This window comes from Crocodylus porosus, unplaced genomic scaffold (genome assembly GCF_001723895.1).
Source record: "Crocodylus porosus isolate Cpor-Errol unplaced genomic scaffold, CroPor_comp1, whole genome shotgun sequence".
NCBI lineage: Eukaryota > Metazoa > Chordata > Crocodylia > Crocodylidae > Crocodylus > Crocodylus porosus.
The window spans coordinates 23,765,767-23,788,477 of record NW_017728915.1 but is presented as its reverse complement, the minus strand read 5'-3'; the positions used below and the strand labels follow the sequence as shown (position 1 = coordinate 23,788,477).

At 41.6% G+C, this 22,711-nt stretch overlaps 1 protein-coding gene across 4 annotated transcripts in view; it reads left to right on the top strand.

The window, feature by feature from the left end:
* Nucleotides 1-22,711, top strand: part of CEP89 (centrosomal protein 89) — a 104,529-nt gene that overhangs the window by 19,428 nt on the left and 62,390 nt on the right. For all 4 annotated transcript variants that reach the window (XM_019535835.1, XM_019535836.1, XM_019535839.1 and 1 more), the window contains exons 6-10: nucleotides 231-259; nucleotides 4,658-4,712; nucleotides 6,471-6,689; nucleotides 8,049-8,191; nucleotides 17,613-17,663. In XM_019535835.1, the coding sequence (XP_019391380.1) occupies nucleotides 231-259; nucleotides 4,658-4,712; nucleotides 6,471-6,689; nucleotides 8,049-8,191; nucleotides 17,613-17,663 (497 nt within the window). The remainder of the gene's footprint in view (nucleotides 1-230; nucleotides 260-4,657; nucleotides 4,713-6,470; nucleotides 6,690-8,048; nucleotides 8,192-17,612; nucleotides 17,664-22,711) is intronic.

Below are 22,711 nucleotides of genomic sequence, written 5' to 3'. Positions count from 1 at the left end.
CACTTGTCATAGCAATGTTAACACTGCCACCCTAGTTGAGAATCACTAGTCTTAGGGTATAATGGAAGAGGGTGCACATTTTCTAATTCTTGTGTTTTATATTAGAATGAATTTCTTAACATCTTCTATAGTAGCTTTTTATTTCCCCAAGATATATCCTTATAATTTTACATACTTGTAAGAATTTTTATTTTGAATGGATTGAAATTTATAATTTTTTTCTTTAACAGAAGATGAACTTCCTGCTTTGATTTTAAAGGTAAGAGTACTATGATTATGATAATGATTTGCAACACATTCTTTTAAAAAGTGTTATCAACGGCTAATGACTAAGAATCACTCAAATGAAAAGTGCTTTGTTTCCACTTGGGAATCTTTACACCAGGTAATAGAGCTAATCATTCATTTGAAATATCACAAGGCACATATTATAGACAAATGGCATAAAGGGATTGCTTTACCCTTTAGTGAAATACAGCCACTCCTCAAGTGAAACACAGCAAAAATGCAGGGCATAAAAATAACAGATTAGGACAAACACTGAGGAAGAAACAAAGTGAAAATAGGCGACGTGTAAGAACAAGAAGTGGCTCCGAGTCATAAAATTCAGATTATAATACAAATTTCACTGAAGTTGAGAGGTTTTGTATCTAGTGTTCTGGAAGGGCCCACTTCCTGTGCCTCGGAGCACCTCTGCAAGGGACTCAAGGAAACCAAATGATGTCAAATGCTAATTCTCAGTGGGTGCATGTACACATGCACTTTACTGTGGAGTTGACTAATTAGCTCTGCAGTAAAGTGTCACTGTCTATATCTGTACTGGTATTAGGGCACAGTAAATTAATCCTCTGTAAGATAGTACTGTTGGGGAACAGTTCCCTTACAGTGCAGGAAGTAACTGTGCTGAAACAGCGTGAGTAGATGGTTAGAGAGGCTGGCTGGGGCATGAGGGTGCTAAAGTGCAGGGGCTGCCTGCTGCCTAGCTCCATGGGTTTGCAGGGTCTGCACCCTCGTATCCCAGCCAGCCCCTCTGGCCCATGGCTGACCCCTCACTGAGCCCTCTGCCAGCACAGGGCTGTTCCACCCCAGCTCAAACTGCTGCGGTCCCAGGCACATGTGTAGACACTGTGCCTGGGAGCAGTTAACTCTAGCACAAACAGGTCCAGAGTTTATTGTGTTGCGTTAATTTCATGTGTAGATCCACCCATTGGTCATCATTCTTCATCTGTTTAGGCCTTGTGGCTCTCCTAGGTGCCAATGAAATTCATTGTTTTCTCTTGTGAAAGTCATTATCATACTGTGCAATCCTGGCCCTCTTATAGCATAGAAGAAATACCTCTTACATCAAACACTCCAATGCATATGAACGTAAGGATGATAAGGCTAAGTACAGCTTGACACTTCCTTTCTTTAGAAAATATACATGCCATATCAGCAAAACAAACTCAAGAAAACATACACGACAGTCCACAAACTGACAACTTCTATACATTTTAAGATATCAAAATTAAAGCGACAAAACAAACCATAACTCTGGAAGTAGCTTCAGTTTCTTCTTGTCCTAGTAGGTTGGCAACAATACAGAGTACACGTAGGGAGGTCTGTAGGTAGTAAGAAGTAGATGGAGGAGATGGCTACCTATTACTTTGTCAGTTATTTTGTTGAAGATCATAGAAAACTAGTGTTGGAAGGGACCTCAGGAAGTCATCTAGTCCAACCCCTTGCTCTAGGAAGGACCACCCCCAACTAGATCTGGGTCAAAGCTTTGGCTAGCTGGATCTTGAAAACCTCCAAAGATGGAGATTCCACTACACTAACCTGTTCCAGTGTTTTACTACCTTCCTACTAAGAAAATTCTTCTTCATATCTAACTTAATCTTCCCTGCTGCAACTTGAAAACGTTGCTCCTTGATCTGTCATCTGCCACCACTGAGAACACTCTAGCTCCATCTTCTTTTGAACCCCTCTTCAGGTAGTTGAAAACTACTATTAAATCCCCTCTGTCTTCTCTTCTCTAGACTAAATAAGCCCAGTTCCCTCAATTTGTCTAGGTCACTCTGAATCCTAGCCCTACTCTCCAGCATATCTACTACTCCCCCCAGCTTGGTGTCATCTGCAGACTTGTTGAGGGTACACTCTGTGCCATCTTCCAGGTTGTTGATGAAGACATTGAACAAAACCAGCCCCAGGACCAACCCCTGGGGCACTCCACTCAATACCAGCTGCCAACTAGACATCAAGCCATTGGTTACTACTCTCTGAGCCCAATGCTTCAGCCAGTTTTCTGTCCACCTTATAGTCCATTCATCCAGCCCATACTTTAGCTTGCCTGCGAGAATGTTGTGGGAGACCATATCAAAAGCCTTGCTAAAATCAAGGTACGTCACACCCACTGGTCTCCCTGAATCCACAGAGCCAATCATCTCCTCAAAGAAGGCAATCAGGTTGGTCAGGCATGACTTGCCTTTGTTGAATCTGTGCTGACTGCTCCTAATCACCTTCTTCTCCTCCAAGTCCTTAGAAATGGATTCCTTGAGGATCTGCTCCATGATTTTTTCAGGGACTGAGGTGAGGCTGACTAGTCTGTAGTTCTCTAGATCCTCCTTTTTTCCTTTCTTAAAGATGGGCACTACGTTTGCCCTTTTCCAATGATCTGGGACATCTCCTGATCACCATGAATTTTCCAAGATGATGGTCAATGGCTCTGCAATCATATCTGCCAACTCACCTAGCAACCCTGGGTGCATCCCACCCAGCCCCATGGATTTGGAAGTCCAGCTACTCTAAATAGCCCCTAACTTGTTCTTTCACCACTGAGTGCTGCTCACCTCCTCCCCAAACTGTGTTGCCAGTTACAGTAGTCTGGGAGCTGACCTTGTGCATAAAGAGTGAGGCAAAGAAGGCACTGAGCACTTCAGCCTTTTCTTTATCCTGTTACAAGATTGCCTCCCCCACTCAGTAAGGGACCCACACTTTCCCTGATCCTCGTCTTGCTACCAACATACTTGTGGAAACCCTTCTTGTTAGCTTTCACATCCCTTGCCAGCTGCAACTTCAATTGTGCTTTGGCCTTCCTGGCTTCATCCCTGCATGCCTGAACGGTGCTGTTATACTTCTCCCTAGTTGTTTGTCCCGGTTTCCACTTCTTATAAGCTTCCTTTTCATGAATTAGTTTACTGAAGAGTTCCCTGCTAAGCCAAGCTGGTCTTCTGCCACACTTACTGGATAGGAATTCTCCACAGATTTTGCCAACAAATACTACTTGACCATACAACTGTGACTAGTAAGTGGTTGTTAGCACTGTGTAGGGATTTTTAGTACTTTAATTAAGCAACTCCAAGAGCTGCTCTAATTAAAGTGCCTGTAGCATCTCATGTATCAGTGTCCCCACATTTCAAAATGGCAGTGGGGGCCCTTTAACTAAAAGATCAAATGAGCTTTAATTAAAGGGCCCCTGCTGCCATTTTGAAGTGTGGGGACACTGATGCATGAGATGCAGAGGCTGGCTGGAGCGTGCCAATTAGCTGTAATTACAGTGCATTTTAGCAGCCTTCAGGCACACCTACAGACACCCAACGTTTCTAAGTTCTGAAAATTGGTCTCTAAACAATGCAGCTGCTATGTGGATGCATTTATAGGTGCATTCATGTAGGCATTCATTTCAGTGGACCATGTAACTATTGTGGGTGCTATTGTAAGCAAATGTCCATCTGTCCGTCCTTCCTTTCTTCTGTCCATCCGTCCTTCCTTCCCTCCTTCCTTCTGCCTTTGAACTTTTCCTCCTTTTATCAAGGATTAACAATAAGAAGAAAAGATTTGGTATAACCACTGGTAAATACTACATAAAGCACTACTGCTATTCTGTTTTATAGGCAGATAAGCTTATGTGCAGAGAGATTACTGTATTTACTCAACTCTAAAACTAGGGTTTCTTTACCCTGTTCAGCATGAGGGAAAAAAAGGGCTCCTTATGTTGGATTTGAGTACAAGGTGGTACGGGGTGGGGCAGGTGACTGCTGTGGCTTTGATTCCGATCCTGATTTAGGACAGGAGTTTATAGGAAGGAGGTGGACTGTGTGTGGCAGGTACCAGGGGAGGCAGGTGACGGTCACAGGCACTGCTGTGGTAGGCAGGCTACAGAGGGGACAAATGATAGGGGCCGCTTGCCCCTCAACTCCCCTGCGTGCACCCTGCTGCTTCCTTCCCCACTGTAGCAGTGGGAGGCATGCATTTAATACAGCCCTTTGATAATTCAATTCTGTACCTGAAAAATTACAAGAAATTTTCTATATAGAAAATCTTATTATTGGAGCAGTTGTCTTGAATTCAAAGTTGTCTTAGATTCAGGTAAATACAGTAAAATTGCTTGCCACCAACAGGAACAGAGTAAATAGCAGAAGCTGAAATAGACTTATGGACTGAGTTCTTTTTTAAAGGCCACAATTTTCCTCTTATGGTTTATTTTGCCATCAGGTTATATATGAGAGTACCCAAATATGATTAGAGTAAGGGCTACAGTATTGTAACTGTATAATAGTTCATTCTTACATGTTTGCTAAATATTGTATTTTCTGTTTTTGAGAGTGATACTATTAGGTTCCTTTAAAAACTAAACACATTCTCTCTCTCTCTTCCCCCACCACCCCTTTTCTCCTAGGAGGAAAAATTGTCAGTTGAAAAGCCAGTAAGTGAAAAGCCTCCACCATCCCCAGGTACTGTCATTTTATGTTTGACATTACTATGAATCCCTTTACTTTAGAGATTAAATACACTGAAATGATTTTTAAAATTTTTACACATTGTGGTTGATTTGGGATAAAGTTATACTTCTATACTAGAGGTAGTAAAATATTGACTACTTTGTGTATAAGAGCAGTAGCTCCAGGCTTTTCTATGCATTAGCTATTTATATATGTTCTTATTTTCCAAATGTGAACAGTAGTAGTACATTTTGGCCGATTTGCTTATTTTAGGTGAAGAAAATATGTATTGGCTACCATCACTTTTCAGTGATAAAATCACCTCTGCTGATAAATTAAGAAGCCATCATTTGTATCAGAAATAAAGCATATTTACCAGATCTCCCAAAGAAGTAGGTTACAGATAGAGCTGTTAAGAAATACAAAGCCAGTAGTTAACAGTCCAATAGAATGAATATTTGTTACATGGAGTAAGGTATTATTGTCACATATGTCCTTCCGTCTACTTCCCAAGTTTGTGTACATTAGAAAGTGTTACCATTGCTACTTGCATAAATATAACTGAAGTGGTGCAAGATAAAATGAGGCAGTTCTTGCATACATAGCACTGTTTTCATTGACACCCATTGCTGACTCTGTGGATTGTTACATTTATTCAACAATTCCAGGCATAATACCCTTCAGGTTTTTAATGCATAATGTTCATCACATCATTATGCATTTTCATGTTTATGATCTTTCATTTTGTTTCTTTTACATGGTTCTGTCCTTTGCAGATAGCTGGCACAGCCTCATATTTGCTAAAGGTTAATAATTCCTACCATATCCAATTACAGTCTAGTGGCTTTCATATAGGCAAGCCTCTTTTTCTAATTATAGCCACCTCTTACCTTTGAACAGGTACAAACAGCTAGCTCCATGTTCTTCAAGTAGGAACTTCTGCAACCCGTTATATAACTTAGGCTAGATTTAGACATATGCACAACTGACTTATTCTCAGGGCCCTTGCTGTGGAGTCTGATAATGAAAGCAGGGGATGGATTCTAACTTTATGCCAACAGAGACATGAGAACTCAGTGTGCCAACAAAAGTGTAGCGTGCCTAACCAACCCACCAAGGAAACACATTCTGGTTGCTGGGATAGGTATTGCTGTGGCCCCTTTGTAAGTAACCACTTGTCCTTCTAGGGAGATGGTTAGAGAGAGAGAGATCTTCAGTGGGACTAATGGAGAGGGTAGATTCAGACTAGACATCAGGAGGTGCTACTGCACTGTTAGGGCGGCTAGGATCTGGAACCAACTTCCAAGAGAAGTGCTGACTCCTACCCTGGGGGTCTTTAAGAGGAGGCTAGATGAACACCTTGCCGGGGTCGTTTGACCCCAGTACTCTTTCCTGCCATGGCAGGGGGTCGGACTCGATGATCTGCTCAGGTCCCTTCCAGCCCTACCAACTATGAAACTAAAAGATGCATTCCTGTTATGCAACTACTTTCCCACTTCATATTTTTTCATAATCTATGTTCCCAAAATCCTGTGTCCTATGATTTTATTCACTTGCCAAATATTCACTTCTTAAAGTAATTTAACATAGATTCCACTTAGTTGACATTTATTATCCTAGCTAATAAAATTATTTTTGGTAATACAGTAATGGGAATTTGTGAAAAGAAGTTTATTTTCTCCTTTTGAGCTAATAACATAGTGCAGAGAAATTTGAATACCACCTAAATACTTTGTTTTATATAATGTGTTTTATTTATATTATTGATAGACGTAGCTGCTCGGGCACGACAAGTGTGGATGGGTAAAACTAAAGAGAAGTTCCAAGAACTAAAACAAGAAAATTGGTCTCTAAACAATGCAAACCAGACCATGTTGTGGCAAGTTGAGGAATTAGAACAACAAATGAAGGAACTGCAGGTAAAACTTAGGAGACTGGAAAAAGAAAATGGAAAACTTAAAGAAGCTGCAGAGAAGCCACAAAGGGAAGGTAAGGAATAAATTTAGAATAGGTTTAGTTGAAGGAAAAGTTCATATTGTTTTAGTTTTCTAACTCCTTCAAGACATCTCCCCTCATTAATAGAGTGTCCACATAAACTGATCCCAACAGTTGTCAGACAGAAATAGTTCACTAGGATAACAGTGTATATTCTGCTCTTTTTACTAAATAACTGCTAGTTCTAATAAGTTCAATATCTGCAAGTGGATTTGATGTCTGAAGTTTCATAAAAATGTCAGTGTTCAGGAGGCCCTCTGAAAGTTCTACTAGTAGACCAGATGATATTAGGAAATTATTTTTGAGTCTTTTATATTCTAATAAATAGTTTCACTATAGATGGGGTTCACTACAGATGGGGTTTTTACCTGCAGGTCCCTGCATCCCAAAGCAATACATTAGCATTATTACTCAAGTTAAAGGAAAAGCTGTAACAGGAAACTGTATTAATATTTTGTAACTGTTTGCAGGCCTTTGGCCACTGAAGTAGCCTACCAGCACTGCATGCTGATAAGTAAAATTACAAGTATTCCAGTTTCATTTCGTGGCAGTCCCTCTTCCATGTTAATAGTGAATTAGACAGAATCGCCTTGATGAGCACATTTTTGGTGATTCAGCATTTTAACCAAATCTAGCTTTCGTTACTGTCAGTGACAGAAATCTGTTTTACAGAAATGAGAGCATAGTTGGACTCTTCTGAAGTGCTTTACCAATGACCACATTTAATAGTACTTTTATAGCATATACGATGTTCAAATGAAACGTGTTTTTTTTGGTTCCTTTGTAGACTCTTTGGAACACAGGAGTCCATAGAGATAAAGTTTCCTTTTGGGCAGGAAAAGACATTAATTTAAATTACCTAGAACTAATGATGTATCCTTTTCCACTGTTTAAAAAAAAAAAAAAGACACTATCTTTCTTTGTTGTTTACTATCATTTTTAGCAGTAGGTAGAAATCTAGTTTGGGGATGGTTCAATAGAATATATCAAATGAAACCAATAAAAATCATATACAGTTAGTGTATCATTTCCAGGTATTTAAATTGTTTGAGATATGTAAGTATTAAATGTGGGAATACTACTTGGGGCTCCTATACAACCCCAAATGAACAAGTTATTACTCTATATAACATAAGAAATAGACTTTTTTTTGTTATTTTCTTCTTTGGAATCTGATTAATTTATAATATGTTTATTTTATCGTGTATTTATACAGTTACAGTACTTGTCAAGAGAAGTTATCATACAATTTTTCAATCTTCCTAAAGACTTTTAGCATTTCATCAGTTAATGTGCAAGGGTTTTGTATTTTCGCAGGAGTATATTGATTTATTTTTTATTTTTTAAATGTAGAGGAAGTTGCAGAATTGCTTTCATTAAGAGAACAAGCCCAGGAACTGGTGGATGAAAATGATGGCTTGAAAATGACTGTTCATCGTTTGAATGTAGAATTGAGTCGTTATCAAACTAAATTCAGGCCATTGTCTCAAGAAGAGGTAAGGTTTCTGATTATAAATACAACTATTACTTGATTGTTGAAAATCCTCATATCTTCAAGATCCATGGTGCTCAGCCTTTTTTTTTTTTTTCTTTTTTTACAAGCAGTCCAAACATTAATATCAGAAGTGGGCCTTCCTTCCTTTTCCTTTTCCATGTCCTTGTGACAAGGTATTTAACAGAATTTGTTGGAATCTGACAGGCTGGCCATAAGTTCTTCTGCTGTGGCTTTGGACTTGCAACCTTGAGCCATAAGCCTTAGTGCTCATGCTGTCTCAGCCCCCAGAAATGGGCCAGGGGACACAGAGAAGAGCATTATCTAAACTCAGGGCCAAATTAATCTTTTTGTGGGCCTTAGGCAAACACACTATGCTCCTAGTTGCTTTGTATAGGGGAGCAGCCTGTACCCGTAGAAGGGAGAAGGAGCCTGGCAGCACTGCTGCAGCAAAATAAACACAACTGAACCCCTTCTTACTGACCTTATGCATCTGCCTAGTTTGCTTATTCTTTAATCTGGCCCTGCCTGAACTCCACATGTCTAATGTGCTGTCTGAGTTCACCAGTTGGTAGCATGGGTTTTGGCCAGAGCCACTGCTTTTTTGCAGCCTCAGAGCCCAGGGGTGAATCTGCTGCCACTGATCTCTTCTTTTCTCCTGCAGCTGAATTCAGGAGGAATGAGTGGGTGGTAGTGTTGACCCCTGGGCTCCAGAGTTGTGGAAGTGGTGGTCCTGGCTAGGACCAGTGGTGACATACTGATGAGGTCTGGCAGGGGCCACACTGACATGCTGACTGCCTCCAGCCCAGGGACCATATGTTGAGCACCACTGTTCTAGACTGAAATATTGACTAACTGTATAGATATTTCATGCTTTGATGTTGTTTTGAGGAAGATAAGAAGTAGTGATTTTTTTTTAATGGGCATACTCATACCAGTGATTTTTTTTCAGTACATAGAAATTCTGTATTAACTATACTCTAATTTGTTCATATTTCAGAAACTATAGCATGCAGTCAGTACAACTTATTGTATAATTAATGTAAAAGGGAAACAATGTCTGTTTGTTTCTGATATCTTCAGTTGGTCACAGACAGCGTGTGTACAAGTTCCTTAGTGCTTGGTCTAAAAAACCTACTGAATGATCCTACTTATAAAGGAACATAGCACTGTGTGCCTGTCTGGCCTTGAACATCTGGTCACGTGCCACTCGGGCCTGGATGTTTGGTGGTGTTCGTCTGTCCATCCCTGATGTTCCGCCGAGTGGGTGTCTCCTTCCAGTGTAGTCTTTCCCCAATCTTACCTGCCACAACTTCAGATCTTGTTCCAGTCTGGGGTGTCCGACCACCAGGGTCTCTTGACTATGGGACATCTGTCTGGTGATTTTCTGCAAGGCTCCACCGCCCCTCTATCTCGCCCTTACACCCTGCCTTGACGGGTTCCAGATGTCCTTCAGGCCAGTTCCCCTCTTGTTGAGGTCCCATGTGCGTTTGCAGAGATGGTCCTATCGCCCTGCAGGGCCTAACCCCCAATATACTCTCTGTGCCTCGCAGCTCCCTATCCTTCCCTGAGGCTGTAAACCACCTTTAGGTTTAAACAACACTCGGGCTCCACATGCCCTGCACCACAACCCCTCCACCAGTAAAATACAAAAAAACCCGCTGAGACATTAAGAGAGGCCCGCTGCCCCCTTATCACCTGCTCCCTTGGCCTAACCACCAGTGTTGGGCCCCCGGTACCCAAGGCCCCTATTTGGCCCTAAAATGGGTCAGGGCTCGTCTGCAGGCTACTCTGTACTCCTCTTCCCTCTTCGCCCAGCCTGTGGGTTTGCTGGACCTGTGGTGGTCCTTCTCCATACACCTGTCCCCACGTCACCTGTCGGGGTGGCTCTATGCCACTAGGGCCCATATTCTGCAGCCCCTCACGCTGCTTGTGCCCTTTGTCTCCCACCTGAGGCTCCTCCTCGAGTCTTCTGGAGCCCTCAACAGTCCCACCTGGTCTGGCATCTTGGTATATGCTGGACCCTCCGGCTCCTCGGTGGTAACCCCTGGCGTCGAGATCCTCCTGCTCCTTGGTGCCTTCCAATCTGGGTCCCCGATCAGGAAGAAATGCCTCTGGTCCCTCACTCCCTGTGCTGCCTCTGGCAACGTCTTCCCCGTGGCGGGCTTTGCTGCGTCCTCCTGTGCTGGGAGGGGCAACTTCCTGCGCTTTTCCTCCCCTATAGGGGTTCAGGAAGAACCTTCCCTGCTGGCGCTCCTGCGGGTTTCCATCCGCCCCCTTCCTTGCCAGCTGCTCCTTTTGTCCCTGCCGGCCAGCTCCTGCAGCTGATGTCATCAGCCGTCCGCAACTGTATAAAGATGCGGCTAACGAGCCGCACGGGTCCCACCTCCAGCTCCGGCTTCGCTGCGGATCCTGCTGCAGGTAAAAAGGCATCATTTTCTTTTCTTTTACTTTTGTTTGCTTCTGAGGATTCCTGACCCCAGAGCTCCCGCCTGGCTCTTTGGGGTCTTCCCCTTTGTTCCTCCCCATGATGCACTGGAAGGAGTCTCCTGGGCCATCAGTCCTAGTCTTCAGCATTCATGGGCAACCATTTGCCCAAAGGGTTTACAAAGATCATTCTCTCCATCCTCTCTCATATGCCACTGCTGTTGGGAATAGTCCCATTCAAGTCGGGCTTCAGTCCTTGAATCAAAATGCCCATGTAGAGTCCCACAGGCTTCACTGGGACTTAGCAAAGACACGAGGGTCTGTCCACATAAAACATATTGGTGGGTTGAGGGGTTTTGTTTAGCAAGTTGTGTATTACCAAGTCACCTACTATAGGAAAAATAAATCTTAAAAATACCTGTTTTATCTTGTGGGTGGCTCTGGGTCTTCTTGTGTATGACTTCAGAAGGTCAACTCGTCCACCCATTTAAGAGTAGATCCATCACTATTACTGCAATCTTTCAGACTGTTCGCTCCCTCTGGTGGACCATATAGAGGGCAGTCAGTATATGTTGGGCTGTCTGATTTCCTTTGCCACACAAGCATAATGGTGAGTTTTAATTTTCAATTCAATTTATTAAGGATTCTGGCTAAATGCTGTGCTCCTGAAAACAACATAACACACATGTACCCATAATATGAATAAGTTTGAACAAAGTGACCAAATTATAAATATTATACTAAAAATAGACCCCACCAACATAAAATCATGATTAATATATAGTAGTAAATCAAGACAGGAATCTATAATATTGTTGTAAATAGATCCACAATTGAGACAATAAAATCAAGTCTAATGTTAAAATGTATCACTCATATCAGTAATAAAGGATATTTAACTCGAATTGCCTCAGCCTAGTAAGTGAAAATTGCAAGGCAGCTTATTACATTTGGATCCGTTTGCTGTAAAAGCCAGATTAATTTCCCTGTGTTTGAGAAGTGTATCAATTTCTGCAAGTACAGTAATAAATAGGTTCTCCTTATGTCATTATATAAAGAACATTCTAGTACTTAGTGAATGGTATCTTTCACAACTCCTAGACTGGCAACATTTTTTAGCCCTTGTGATGGAAAATCTACATCCAGCCAGAACAGCTGCGGACATCTGTTCGGTCCTGAGTCTAGTCAAAGAGGATCACCATTTATTATTGAGATCCAGCTGTAGATACCTTTCTCCCCCCAGTCTAATTTCCAAAGAGTATATAAAGGGGCAGTGCAAGTAGCCTTAGCTACTGCAAAATCATTCTGCCTGGCAATATCTCATATCCTCTGGAAAACCCGAACCTTTTCTATGTGGGAGAAGGATCTTTGAGATAGTATCCCATCCCAGAAAGTGCAAAAGCAGGAAAGAAAAGCTAACCAAGGTGATTGGAGAGGAGGGGGATTATTAATATCTTCTATGTAGCATAATTTAAGCAGACAAGATGGTAAAAGGGTCAGGATCTTAAACCAAAATCCCACCATTCTAATAATAATATTAATTAAAATAGAATCCAATCCCATCTCTCATCTCAGAAAAGATGCAGGCGTTGAGGGAGGAAGAGACCTAAAAAACTTGTTCTGAGGTATGTCTACATCATTACTAGTGGGATAACCCCATACTTCGGTGCCATATAAGATCTGAGAGGTAACTTTGGCTTTGTATGCTGATATAGGAGTTTGGACTGATTGCCCTGCTGTGGTTTCATTCAATTTTTTTTTATAGCTACAGCCAACTGGGCTGCCTTAATTTTAACTGACTGAATATGATGCTTCCATGATGGAGAAGCTGTGATAAGACACCCAAATATCTGTAGGTTTTCATAGTTTCATAGTTAGTAGGGTCAGAAAGGACCTGAGCAGATCATCAAGTCTGACCCCCTGCCATGGCAGGAAAAAGTACTGGGGTCAAACAACCCCAGCAAGGTGATTGTCAAGCAGCTTCAAGTTTGGTTCCCCCCATATTCCATAAATATTTCATCACACTGCTTCCCCAATAAATTACGATAAATCTAAAATAATGTATCTTTAAGTTATTTTGTCCACAAAGATACTCAGAAGTTGCAATAGCTCTCTGTAATCCAGTAGGAGTTCTTGAGAATGTGTCATCTGCATACATTAAAATAGGAATTGGGGTTCCTAATAGTTTTGGGTAATGAAAATGCGCATCCTGCATATTTTCAATATCATTCATGTAAAGATTAAATAATAAAGGAGCCAAAATACAAAAAGGGGTTAGAGACAAGGATGTATGTGAATTTTTTGTGTAAATTCACCATTCGAGCCCCACCTAACTTGGCCTGTGTATCTTTACAATATTTTATCAACAAATGCAAGAGAGAAGGGTCAGTCCCATAATTTATCATTTTCTCCCAAAGTTTATTTCTATCTATTCTCTCAAAGGCTCTTATGAAGTCTAGAAATGCAATATACAGTGCTGGTTTGCGCATTCGCGTATACTTACATCTCAAAAATTGAAGATTAAATATGTTATCAATAGTGGAATATTTGCCCCTAAATCTGGTCTGATGTTCACGTAATAAGTTTTCCCCTTTTACCCATGCTATGAGATGATATAACAAATGGCGCCCAAAAATTTTAGCTGAAATGTTTATCAGACTTATAGGATGATAAGATTCTGGTTTATCTTTCAAACCTTTCTTGAAAATTGGTACAGTAATACTCCCTTTCAAATATGAGATTTGGCCCAACTCAGTTATAGAGCTACACCATTTTTCCAAGATCAGAGTCCACCATTTGATGTTATCAATGTAAACTTCCACTGGTATTCTGTCTGGGCCTGGAGCTTTATTCTTCCCCTGTGCTTTGAGGAGTTATGCTATTTGATCCTTTGTTACCTGATACTTAATTGTATCAGTGTATTACCCCCAATAATGAGTTTGTAAGGCCCATTTTATGTTTGATTTTATTGAAGGCTCCATAGCCTGATCACAGGTGATTCAGATTTACCCATGCCTTATGTGGAAGTTTATGGCCATGAGGTGTGGGGATGGTAGTTGTATGTAGTTGTGCAGTGGGGTGTAGTTGTGATTCCATTGCTCTTCCGACCTTCTCTGAAACCATGATGACAGCATGGTGTCTCCTACTTCCTGGTGGATACTGGTAGTGGTTTTCTGCTTCTTAGACGTTTCTGCATTTTTCAATCATGTCATGTAGTGGAGGATCTTCCTGTTTGGGCTTTGGTTTCCAGGTCAAACAGTATTCCAGACGTCTTGATGTTATAAGGGGGGATTCCTGCCAAGATGAACATGTCTTCCCATTCAGTGTATGCCAGACAGGCACTTTATTGTTCACAGTGCAGAATTCAGGGTAGTCTCCAGTTTTCGGGTGTAGGTGCTATTTGCCCTCACAGGGAGGTATTATTCCACTAGCGCGTAAACCATGGCTAGTATAATTGTTCTCAAGGTAAGAGAAGTCAGCTCCCCGTGTTGTATTGAGATAATATCAGAACGTTCTGTATCTGAACCCTTAGAAAGAAAGCCCTGAGGAAGCCAAGTGTAAAAGGAAAAAATGCTCCCCTTTCTGGTTTTTAGGTTATTACTAGGCTTCTATTCACAACATTTCTTTCATATGTTGTAACAGTTTGTAAACTCCAAACAAGCTGTGCACAATCAAACCCATGCTCTGCTCCCCCAGCTACTTCTCCTCCCACACTTGCAAGCACTGGTAGGCTGAAGGAGGCCTACTCAGCCTTAGGACTCTTTTTGTTCCTTTCCTTCCTCTTAGACACAATTCTCTGCAAGTGTTAAAACCCGAGGAAGAATGTCTTACATTCAAAAGCTTGTCTTAACTTTATCCCAGCTGTATACTTGGTCCAATAAAAGATCACTCTAAGAAATTCTTGTCTCTCTCATAATTTCTGGGCCACTGCAGCTACAACATCATTCTTACACTACTGTAACATGTTAGTTGAACATTACTGCCGGTCCATAATGTTGCATCAGCTGTAGAAAAGGTGTCTGAGGTAACTTGATATTCATATTTAAATTTCAGGGAACTTGTCATTTGATTTTCCCTCAAAAGGTATAACAAATGTAAGATCTGAATGGTTGTGTGACTGATTTACAAAGTAAATGCTGTTAGGGAAAGTCCATCAAGCTGGGAAAATGCTTCTGCTTTTAAAATATTCCATTTAAAGACTTAGACTCGACATTTTAGCTGTTTTGCTGTTCGTTATAAGGAAAAAAATAAATTATATGCAAGCTGGCAGTTCTGTTCAGCTGCTCCTCCTTTTTCCACAATTCACTGCTATCCATCCACAGCAAATGCTGAAAAGCTCAGTGAACTGTGATTGAAACTTCTATTCACTAAGCTGTTTACAGAAGATGAAACAGCCAATCTGCAGCAGAACCACCTTGCCACCTGCTAATTCTTCTTGACAGCAAATCCCACATCTGTACTCCCTAGAGATACTTCTATTCTTCTTGATATTTCTCAGCTAAAGCCTTTTTGTTCTTATTGTTCTTATTAAGGATATGACAATGACTATGAGAGTCAACTGCGCTTCTATATCTTAAAATATATTTTTTATAGTTGCTGTCAATACCATGTGTATTTTAAAGTGTTTATCACTGTTTTGGAAAAAGCAAGTACTAATCTAAGGAAAGTGGAAATGCAAGCTTTACATATGAAGCTGCCAATATATATGCAGTGACTTGTTTGAAGAGGCAAGTGATTAGCTAGCGGCATACAAGTATTTTATTCTTTCCCTTGCCTCTTTCTTAGTTTAATTCCATTTAGACTTAGCCAGCCGAACCAAGCATACATGGATTTAAAATTCTGAAGAAGATTAACACAGATCTTAGGTAGGGTTTGATGTGTGGGAAGTAGTATTAATGGGTCATGATTTGCAGGATGTGAATAAAGATCCTTAATCCTTATTCGTGTTAAAATTCTATTGACCTTAATGGGAATTTTGCATTAATGAAGATTTAAGCACTTGACAATCACTTTATTTCATTCACAACATAGAAGGATTAAAAATTTAAAATACCAATTACTGAACGCAGAACAAGTATTATGCAAGAATCTTCAAACTAGAAGACTAGTCATCCAAGTTGTTAAGAAAGTTAAGGCTTTTTTCTTGTCTTCTGATATAAAAAAGAGAGAGGTACAGATCTAAATTCCAACCCCATCCCCTGAAATTCCTAAAGAAAGTACATCGTGTATGTCAGTTGCCAAAATCCGTGTTTTAAATTAAGTGTTTTGGAGCAGGGGTGTCGAACATAAATCCTGTGGGCTGGATATGGGCAATGATGAGCTCTGCGGCCTGGATCCAAAGGTTAGCTGTAGGAGCAGCAAACTAAAACTCACTGAAGGAGTTTTTGCTCTGCCCAAAGTCATTTAAGGCGCATTATGCCACCGAATTTCCTACAGCAGCTGGAATTAATGCACAATCTGCTGCTGAGGTGTACAAACACCAACACCATTAAAGCGGTGCAAAAGCATTTAGCCCAATTTAAAGTGTTACACATACTTGTTTCATCTACACGTAGCCCAAGAGAAAAACTGGAATGCCACACTTCAAATTAGAGTTTATTTTAAATATGTAAGTTCCTAGAAATGCTTATATTTGTAAAGGTATTAAACTATCTACACCAATTCATCTGAAGCTTACAATAATTTACTTCAAAGTGAATTATAGTGCATGTCAGAGATGTCAAGCTGACACCTGACTATTTACAGCTATAGATACAGAACAGATTGAGGATTAAATGTTCCCAGAGAATGCTATCAACATTCTCACTGTTACAGAGGGTTATGAAGTAAGATCATATCTACCCTACGGCTCTGTTGTGATCGCTACAAGGGATATAAACAAATGCTAATGATGATGGAAAATATCATGATTTCTGTTCTTGACTTCCATTCTTGCTTATTGTTACTTCTAAGTTGTTATTTAATGACAAATTATCTAAGCTGGGGCCCTGTATGTCAAACACTGATTCGGAAACATGCACAGTATTGAAGTTTTGTGTCCTGTGGCTCTTGGCTATGTCAAGTTTTTGGTTTGTGGATAGAAGGGTTAGGAAATTTGGCCATTAAACTTATACATATTAGTAAATAGTGTACAATATTGGCAGCATTTTAGCAATATTAATTCTAGTTACTTCTTACATGCTTAAAAGAATGGGAGTCATTTTCCTATTTAAAAGTATGCAGTAGGTCAGATTATATAGCATTTTAAGAGCTTTTGATTTTCTGCTGAGCACTACAAGATCACTTGCACTATGTAATAAGTAATTATTATACCTTACTACAACTATTTAAAAAAAAACACATACACAAGTATTAATTTGGTAAAACATAAGGACAGAGTTCATTTTTCTTTTTTTGAACATTTCAAGTGCCATCCAGAGACTCAGAAAACCAAATTCAACTCCCTGCTTGAGCATCCTGTCAAACAGGGATAATAATACTGCACTAATTCTAAGGGGCTATGAAAATAAATACTTTAGAGATTGATATTATGGTAATACAGGCCACATAGTACAATAGATAGTGTGAGTATAATGGTCTCCTTATTAATGTTTAATTGCAACCCTGTTTGGTTAGATTTTTCTTCATAGAATTAACATATGAAGAAAGTGTTTTCCTCACCATGGTTTATTTCACCCTACGTTTCTGATAATGCCAAACGATTCCTTTTATAAGATGAGTATCATCTTATTTCTGATTGATAGAGATTTTTAAATGAAAAAATGTTAAATTCTTATGTATTGCAGAACTAGCCTGGATTAAATTACACTTTACACTATCAATAAATATTGAAAACAATTTTGTTGAATTCAAGTACTGTATGTAGAAACCTAAGCCTGATTGGGTGCAACAGTGACTGAGTTGTCTGGCTTAGCAGTGTATGTTGTTTGGGGCTTTCAAAAACAAAATAAGTTCATTTTAGTTCCATTTTTTTTGTTTTTTGTTTATAATTCTCTTAGAATCTGCAAGTCAGAGGTCTGCCCCTGAAAGGACCACCACCACCATGGCTGGTAAGTAAAACAGTATTTTCTTTGCTGTGTATTGATTAATTGTTGCATCTAACATTAGTTTTTTCTAAACAAGTAATTTCCAAATTAGTTTGAAATACCAATACTTACATTTAAAGCATACTGCTTGATTCTAGTGGCGAAATATCAGATCTTGGTGGTTTCAAGGAGATAGGTGTTTATGTTTGTATTGTGGTTTAATATGTGCAAGTTTATTGAAGTTAGTGTAAACTAGGAATTTTGTAAAATAACTTAGCTTGATCTGTTAAGTATTACATAAGTGCTGCTTAGTTATTATTTTTGGAACATAATAGAAAGATGTAAAAAAAGGCTTATGTATAAATAGGAACAAAAATAGCACATCTCTGAGCAGGACAAATAGCATATATTATTCAAATACTGTAAAGTAGACAGTAGGGCTCTGCAAACATTTATTTCTTTTAAAGAATGCAATCGTAAATTAATAATAAATATCATATAAACTATATTATTTGTAATACGCAAAGAAAAAAAACTTTTACATGCTAGCTAAATCTGAAATTCAAGATATTTTCTCCATCTTCAATTAATCATAAATGCTCCACAGAGTACTGAGAGGCAGGAAAGAACTTCCTTGACTTCTTAGGTGTAATGACTAAGTTCTACTTATTTATTAATACTTCTTTAATAATAAGTAGGGGTGCACTGATAAAGATTTTTTGGGCCTATACTAATCCCTGATTATTAATGAGCCGTATCAGCCAATACCACTCCAATTGTCAATATGCAGCCTGGCAGCTTGGAGAACAGTCTCTGGCTGCTAAGTCTGTTTGGGGGAAAGGGAAGAGGTGTGGCAGGTGGAGATTGAGGCCCCCACAGTGATGAAGGGAGTGGGTACGGACTGGGGCAAAATCAGATGCTGCCCAGCTGGGGCAGGGTTCAGGACAGAGCCATGAGTGGCTCATTTGGGTGTGGGGGGGAGCGTGTGCCCCCCACATTTGTTGGGAGGGTGAGGGCAGGATGCTTACTGGGGCCAGGGGCAGTGCTGGGATCGTCCCAGCAGGGGGCTGGGCCAGGGCTGTGTTCATTATGGGTGGCAGTGGCAGCACTAAGAGGGGGGCTATGGGATGGGCTACAGCCACCCCAGAATTTACCGTAGACCCCCTCCCAGCACAACCACTGCACAACTGGAGCACAGCCCTGGTCCAGTTGCCCCTGGCCCCAGCCTGTAACTGCAGCCCACCCTTGCCCTGCGCACAGATCTGGGGGGCACATGCCCCCCATTCCTCCCCCAGGGGTGCATACACAGGCAGGAGCTGCCCCCCCCTCCCTGTGCCCCCAGATGAGCTACTCGCAACTCTGTCCCACACCCTGCCCTGGCCAGGCAATTCCCCTCCTTTACTGCAGGGGCTTTGATTTGCACCCCTCATGCCCCTTCCCTCTCCTCCACCCCTTCCCCCGCAACAGACTTACCATCCAGATGCTGCTCTCCAAGCTGTCAGGCTGGCAGCGTGCATGCTGTGGCTGTGCATATGCATGCGACATTTATTAGCTACCTTATCAGCCACATCAGTCAAAAAAGCCAATTGCCAATAATGTCAATTTTCTTCTCATCAGTGCCGATACGATATGGACATATGTATCAGTGCAACTCTAATAATAAGCATATAAATTGTTCCATTGGCTTCAATGTGAGTAAAGTTAGTTATGTAAAGGAGCATTGGTAGGACTGGAGCAAATACAAGTTACCCACAGTGCCAGGGGATACAAACACCTGACTTTAGAATCTGGCACCTGAGTGATAGAAAGACTTTTAGCCTGCAGCCATAGCAGCTTCTTATAAAGTTTTGTCTGGCCTCATGAAATAAACAGGGTCAAACATGGTCAATACTTGGCTTAGGAATTTCCATGAAAAGTTCTTGAATGTGCTATATGTCAGATAAGATGAAAAAGAAGTGTCTGACCCCTCATGGCATATACATATATATTTTTCTATGAGGTAGGGATGTTAATCCTATTAGTTAATTTCAGCATTAATAATTGATTTCTACATACCCAGAATTCCCTTACCACTTTTTGTTTGTAAGGTTATTCATTAGTTTTTCCTTTCTGCTTTGAATATGTACCGTCATATAATTGTTACTTTTCAGTGACAACTACAAATATACCATATGTTATTGCACACTACACACCCCAAAATATAATGTGTAAATTGTTTTTGAAAGAGAATGAATTAAAAAAAAAAAAATCTTTCCTTGGGGTAAATAAATGAGGTTACAAACAGACATTGCCCTTGTCCTAGGAGAAAATGTTCTCTCACAGCACAAACTGCAGTTGTTCAAATGTTTTTGTCGCTTGTCACAAAACTAAACCCCTAAAAGGTTAATGGCATAAGAGGTGCTAACAGTTTTTCCAACACTACTGTGAAGGTTGTCTGAAATGTTGTCACTCAACATCAACCAGAAACAAGCAGGCCAATCAGTCCTCAGTGTACTGTTTTATCCCCAGTCCTGGCCACTTTTGAACTCTGTGCAGCTGCTCTGGCTCTAATTGCAGAACTCTACTGCCTAGAGGTAAGAGGCCCCAGGTGGCTACCCTTGCCTATTAATTGCTCTGTATGACTATACCAACCATTTCATGCTTGCCACCTACCCAAGATCAGCTTCAGAGTCTGCATCCACTGAACCAACTGCAAACACTAGTTACCAAAGACCTCCACTGACCTAATCATCCAGTTGTTGGGGAGGTCATCAGACCCATCCACTGAGGCAAGATTGTATTACTGTATCTCCCCCCGCAGTGCCATAGTAATGGAGTTTGGCACTTGTGGCAAAGGCCGCAGTGGCATCCTGCCCTCTTCCTGCACGTAGATCTATGTGGGTCACACACCCTGCTCCCATGCTTGCCTGGGAGTCCTCGTGCCAACCCAAATGAGCTGCTTGTGTCTCGATCCCGTGTCCTGCCCTGGCTGGGCAGTGCCTGTTGGCGCCCCTTTGCTTTGGAGTCTGGGGCAGTCATCCCACTCACCCCCCACTTGCTACAGCACTGCTTCCCACATACCCATACATTCTGCCTTTCCTTCACCATGGCTTCACAGTATGAGTGCAGCATTCTAAACAAGCATCATAGCAACTGGACCAGTGAGAAGGTAATCAATCTCACCATCTGGGATGAGATCAAGAAGTAGTGGGCAGCCTGGTCAATCCACTAAAACAAGGAATCTGAACAGAACACAAATGCAGCAGAAATACAGGCAGGAGGCCAGGGTCACAAGTTGCACAGTGAATTGCACCAAAATCTCTCCCACAAAAATTCTGCCACCCACAATTTGAACACCCAGTGGTTGCTTTTCTGAGTGCTGATACACTAAGGGGAAAATCTACAGACATTTGATCAACACAAAAGTCACTGAGATCTGGACTCACCGGCCATAGGCTAGCAGAAGAATGTCTGTGCATTCAGTCACACAGCAGTTTGTCTAGTTTTAGGCCTCACACTTGAAGGAGGATGTGAACAGTTTGGAAAGAGTCCAGAACAGAGTAACAAAAATGATCAGGGGCCTGGGAGACAAGATTTACAAGGAGAGGCTGAAAGAATAAGAGTTATTTAGTCTGGAAGAAAGAAGATTGGGAGGGGAGTGAGGGGAAGAGAGAGAATTGATAATGTCTTCAAATACCTGAAGGGCAATGCAGCAGGGATTGGACCCCAGGGGCAGTCATGTTGTGCCCTGGTGGCCATGTTTCTCCTGCTCTGCTCTGACCACCCGGGTACCTTCTCATCTCTTTCCTTTCCCATGCCTTGATGTAATTGGTTGATGTGTAATAAGGGAGGCTGCCCTTGGGTCCCAGGTTGGGCCCCTGTCTGTCCTTTGGGCAGCAGATCCCTCTTGGACCCTGCTTGTCCCAGTCCTGCTTCTTGAGCACTAAGTGGGCCCTCTTGGCCTGTCTGTGTCCCTAGGGTGTCAGTTGCTTTAAGGGCGATTTGTGACCTCCAGCTGTCTCCAGTCACACACATGCCTCATAGAACACCTTGACAGGCTGGACAGCTTCAAGTCAGCTGGCCCTGATGGTTTACACTCAAGAATACTCAAGAAGCTGGCAAGCATCATAGCTCAGCCCCTGGCACAGATCTTTGAGAACTCCTGGCGTTCTGGTGTAGTGCCCAAAGATTGGAAGAAGCCCAATGTCGTGTCTACCTTCAAGAAAGGGAGGAAAGTAGATCTGGCAAACTACAGGCCCATCAGCCTGACCTCTGTCTGGGGAAGGTCTTGGAAAAGATTATCAAAGAGGCCATCCTTAACAGATTAGCTGACGGCAATATCCTGAGATACCCAACATGGGTTTGTTACGGGTAGGTTCTGCTTGACCAATCTCATTTCCTTTTATGACCAGGTGACCTATCACCTGGACAAGGGGGAAGAGATTGATGTCATATATCGTGACTTCAAAAAAACCTTCCATCTGGTATCCCGTGATCACTTCTTGGCAAAACTGGCTAACTGCAGCCTTGACCTCACCATGATCCACTGGCTGGGGAATTGGCTCTGCGGCAGGACCCAGAGGGTGGTGGTCAATGGAAGCCAATTGTCTTGGTGCGCAATCACCAGTGGGGTCCCTCAAGGCTCTGTCCTAGGGCCTATACTGTTTAATATCTTCATCAATGATGTGGACATTGGTGTCAGAAGCGGGCTGGCCAAGTTTGCTGACGACACCAAACTCTGGGGTAAAGCATTCACACCTGAGGATAGGAGGGTGATCCAGGCAGATCTCGACAGGCTCATGAAATGGGTGAACAAGAACCTGATGGTGTTCGACACCAAAAAATGCAAGGTTCTCCACCTTGGGAGGAAAAACCTGCAGCATCCTTATAGACTTGGCAGTGCTATGCTGATTAGCACTACAGATCAAAGGGACTTGGGGGTCAAGATTGATGATTTCATAGATTTCATAGACATTAGGGCTGGAAGGGACCTCGGGAGATCATCGAGTCCAGCCCCCTGCCCAGAGGGCAGGAAGTCAGCTGGGGTCATAGGATCCCAGCAAGATAAGCATCCAATTTGCTCTTGAAGGTGT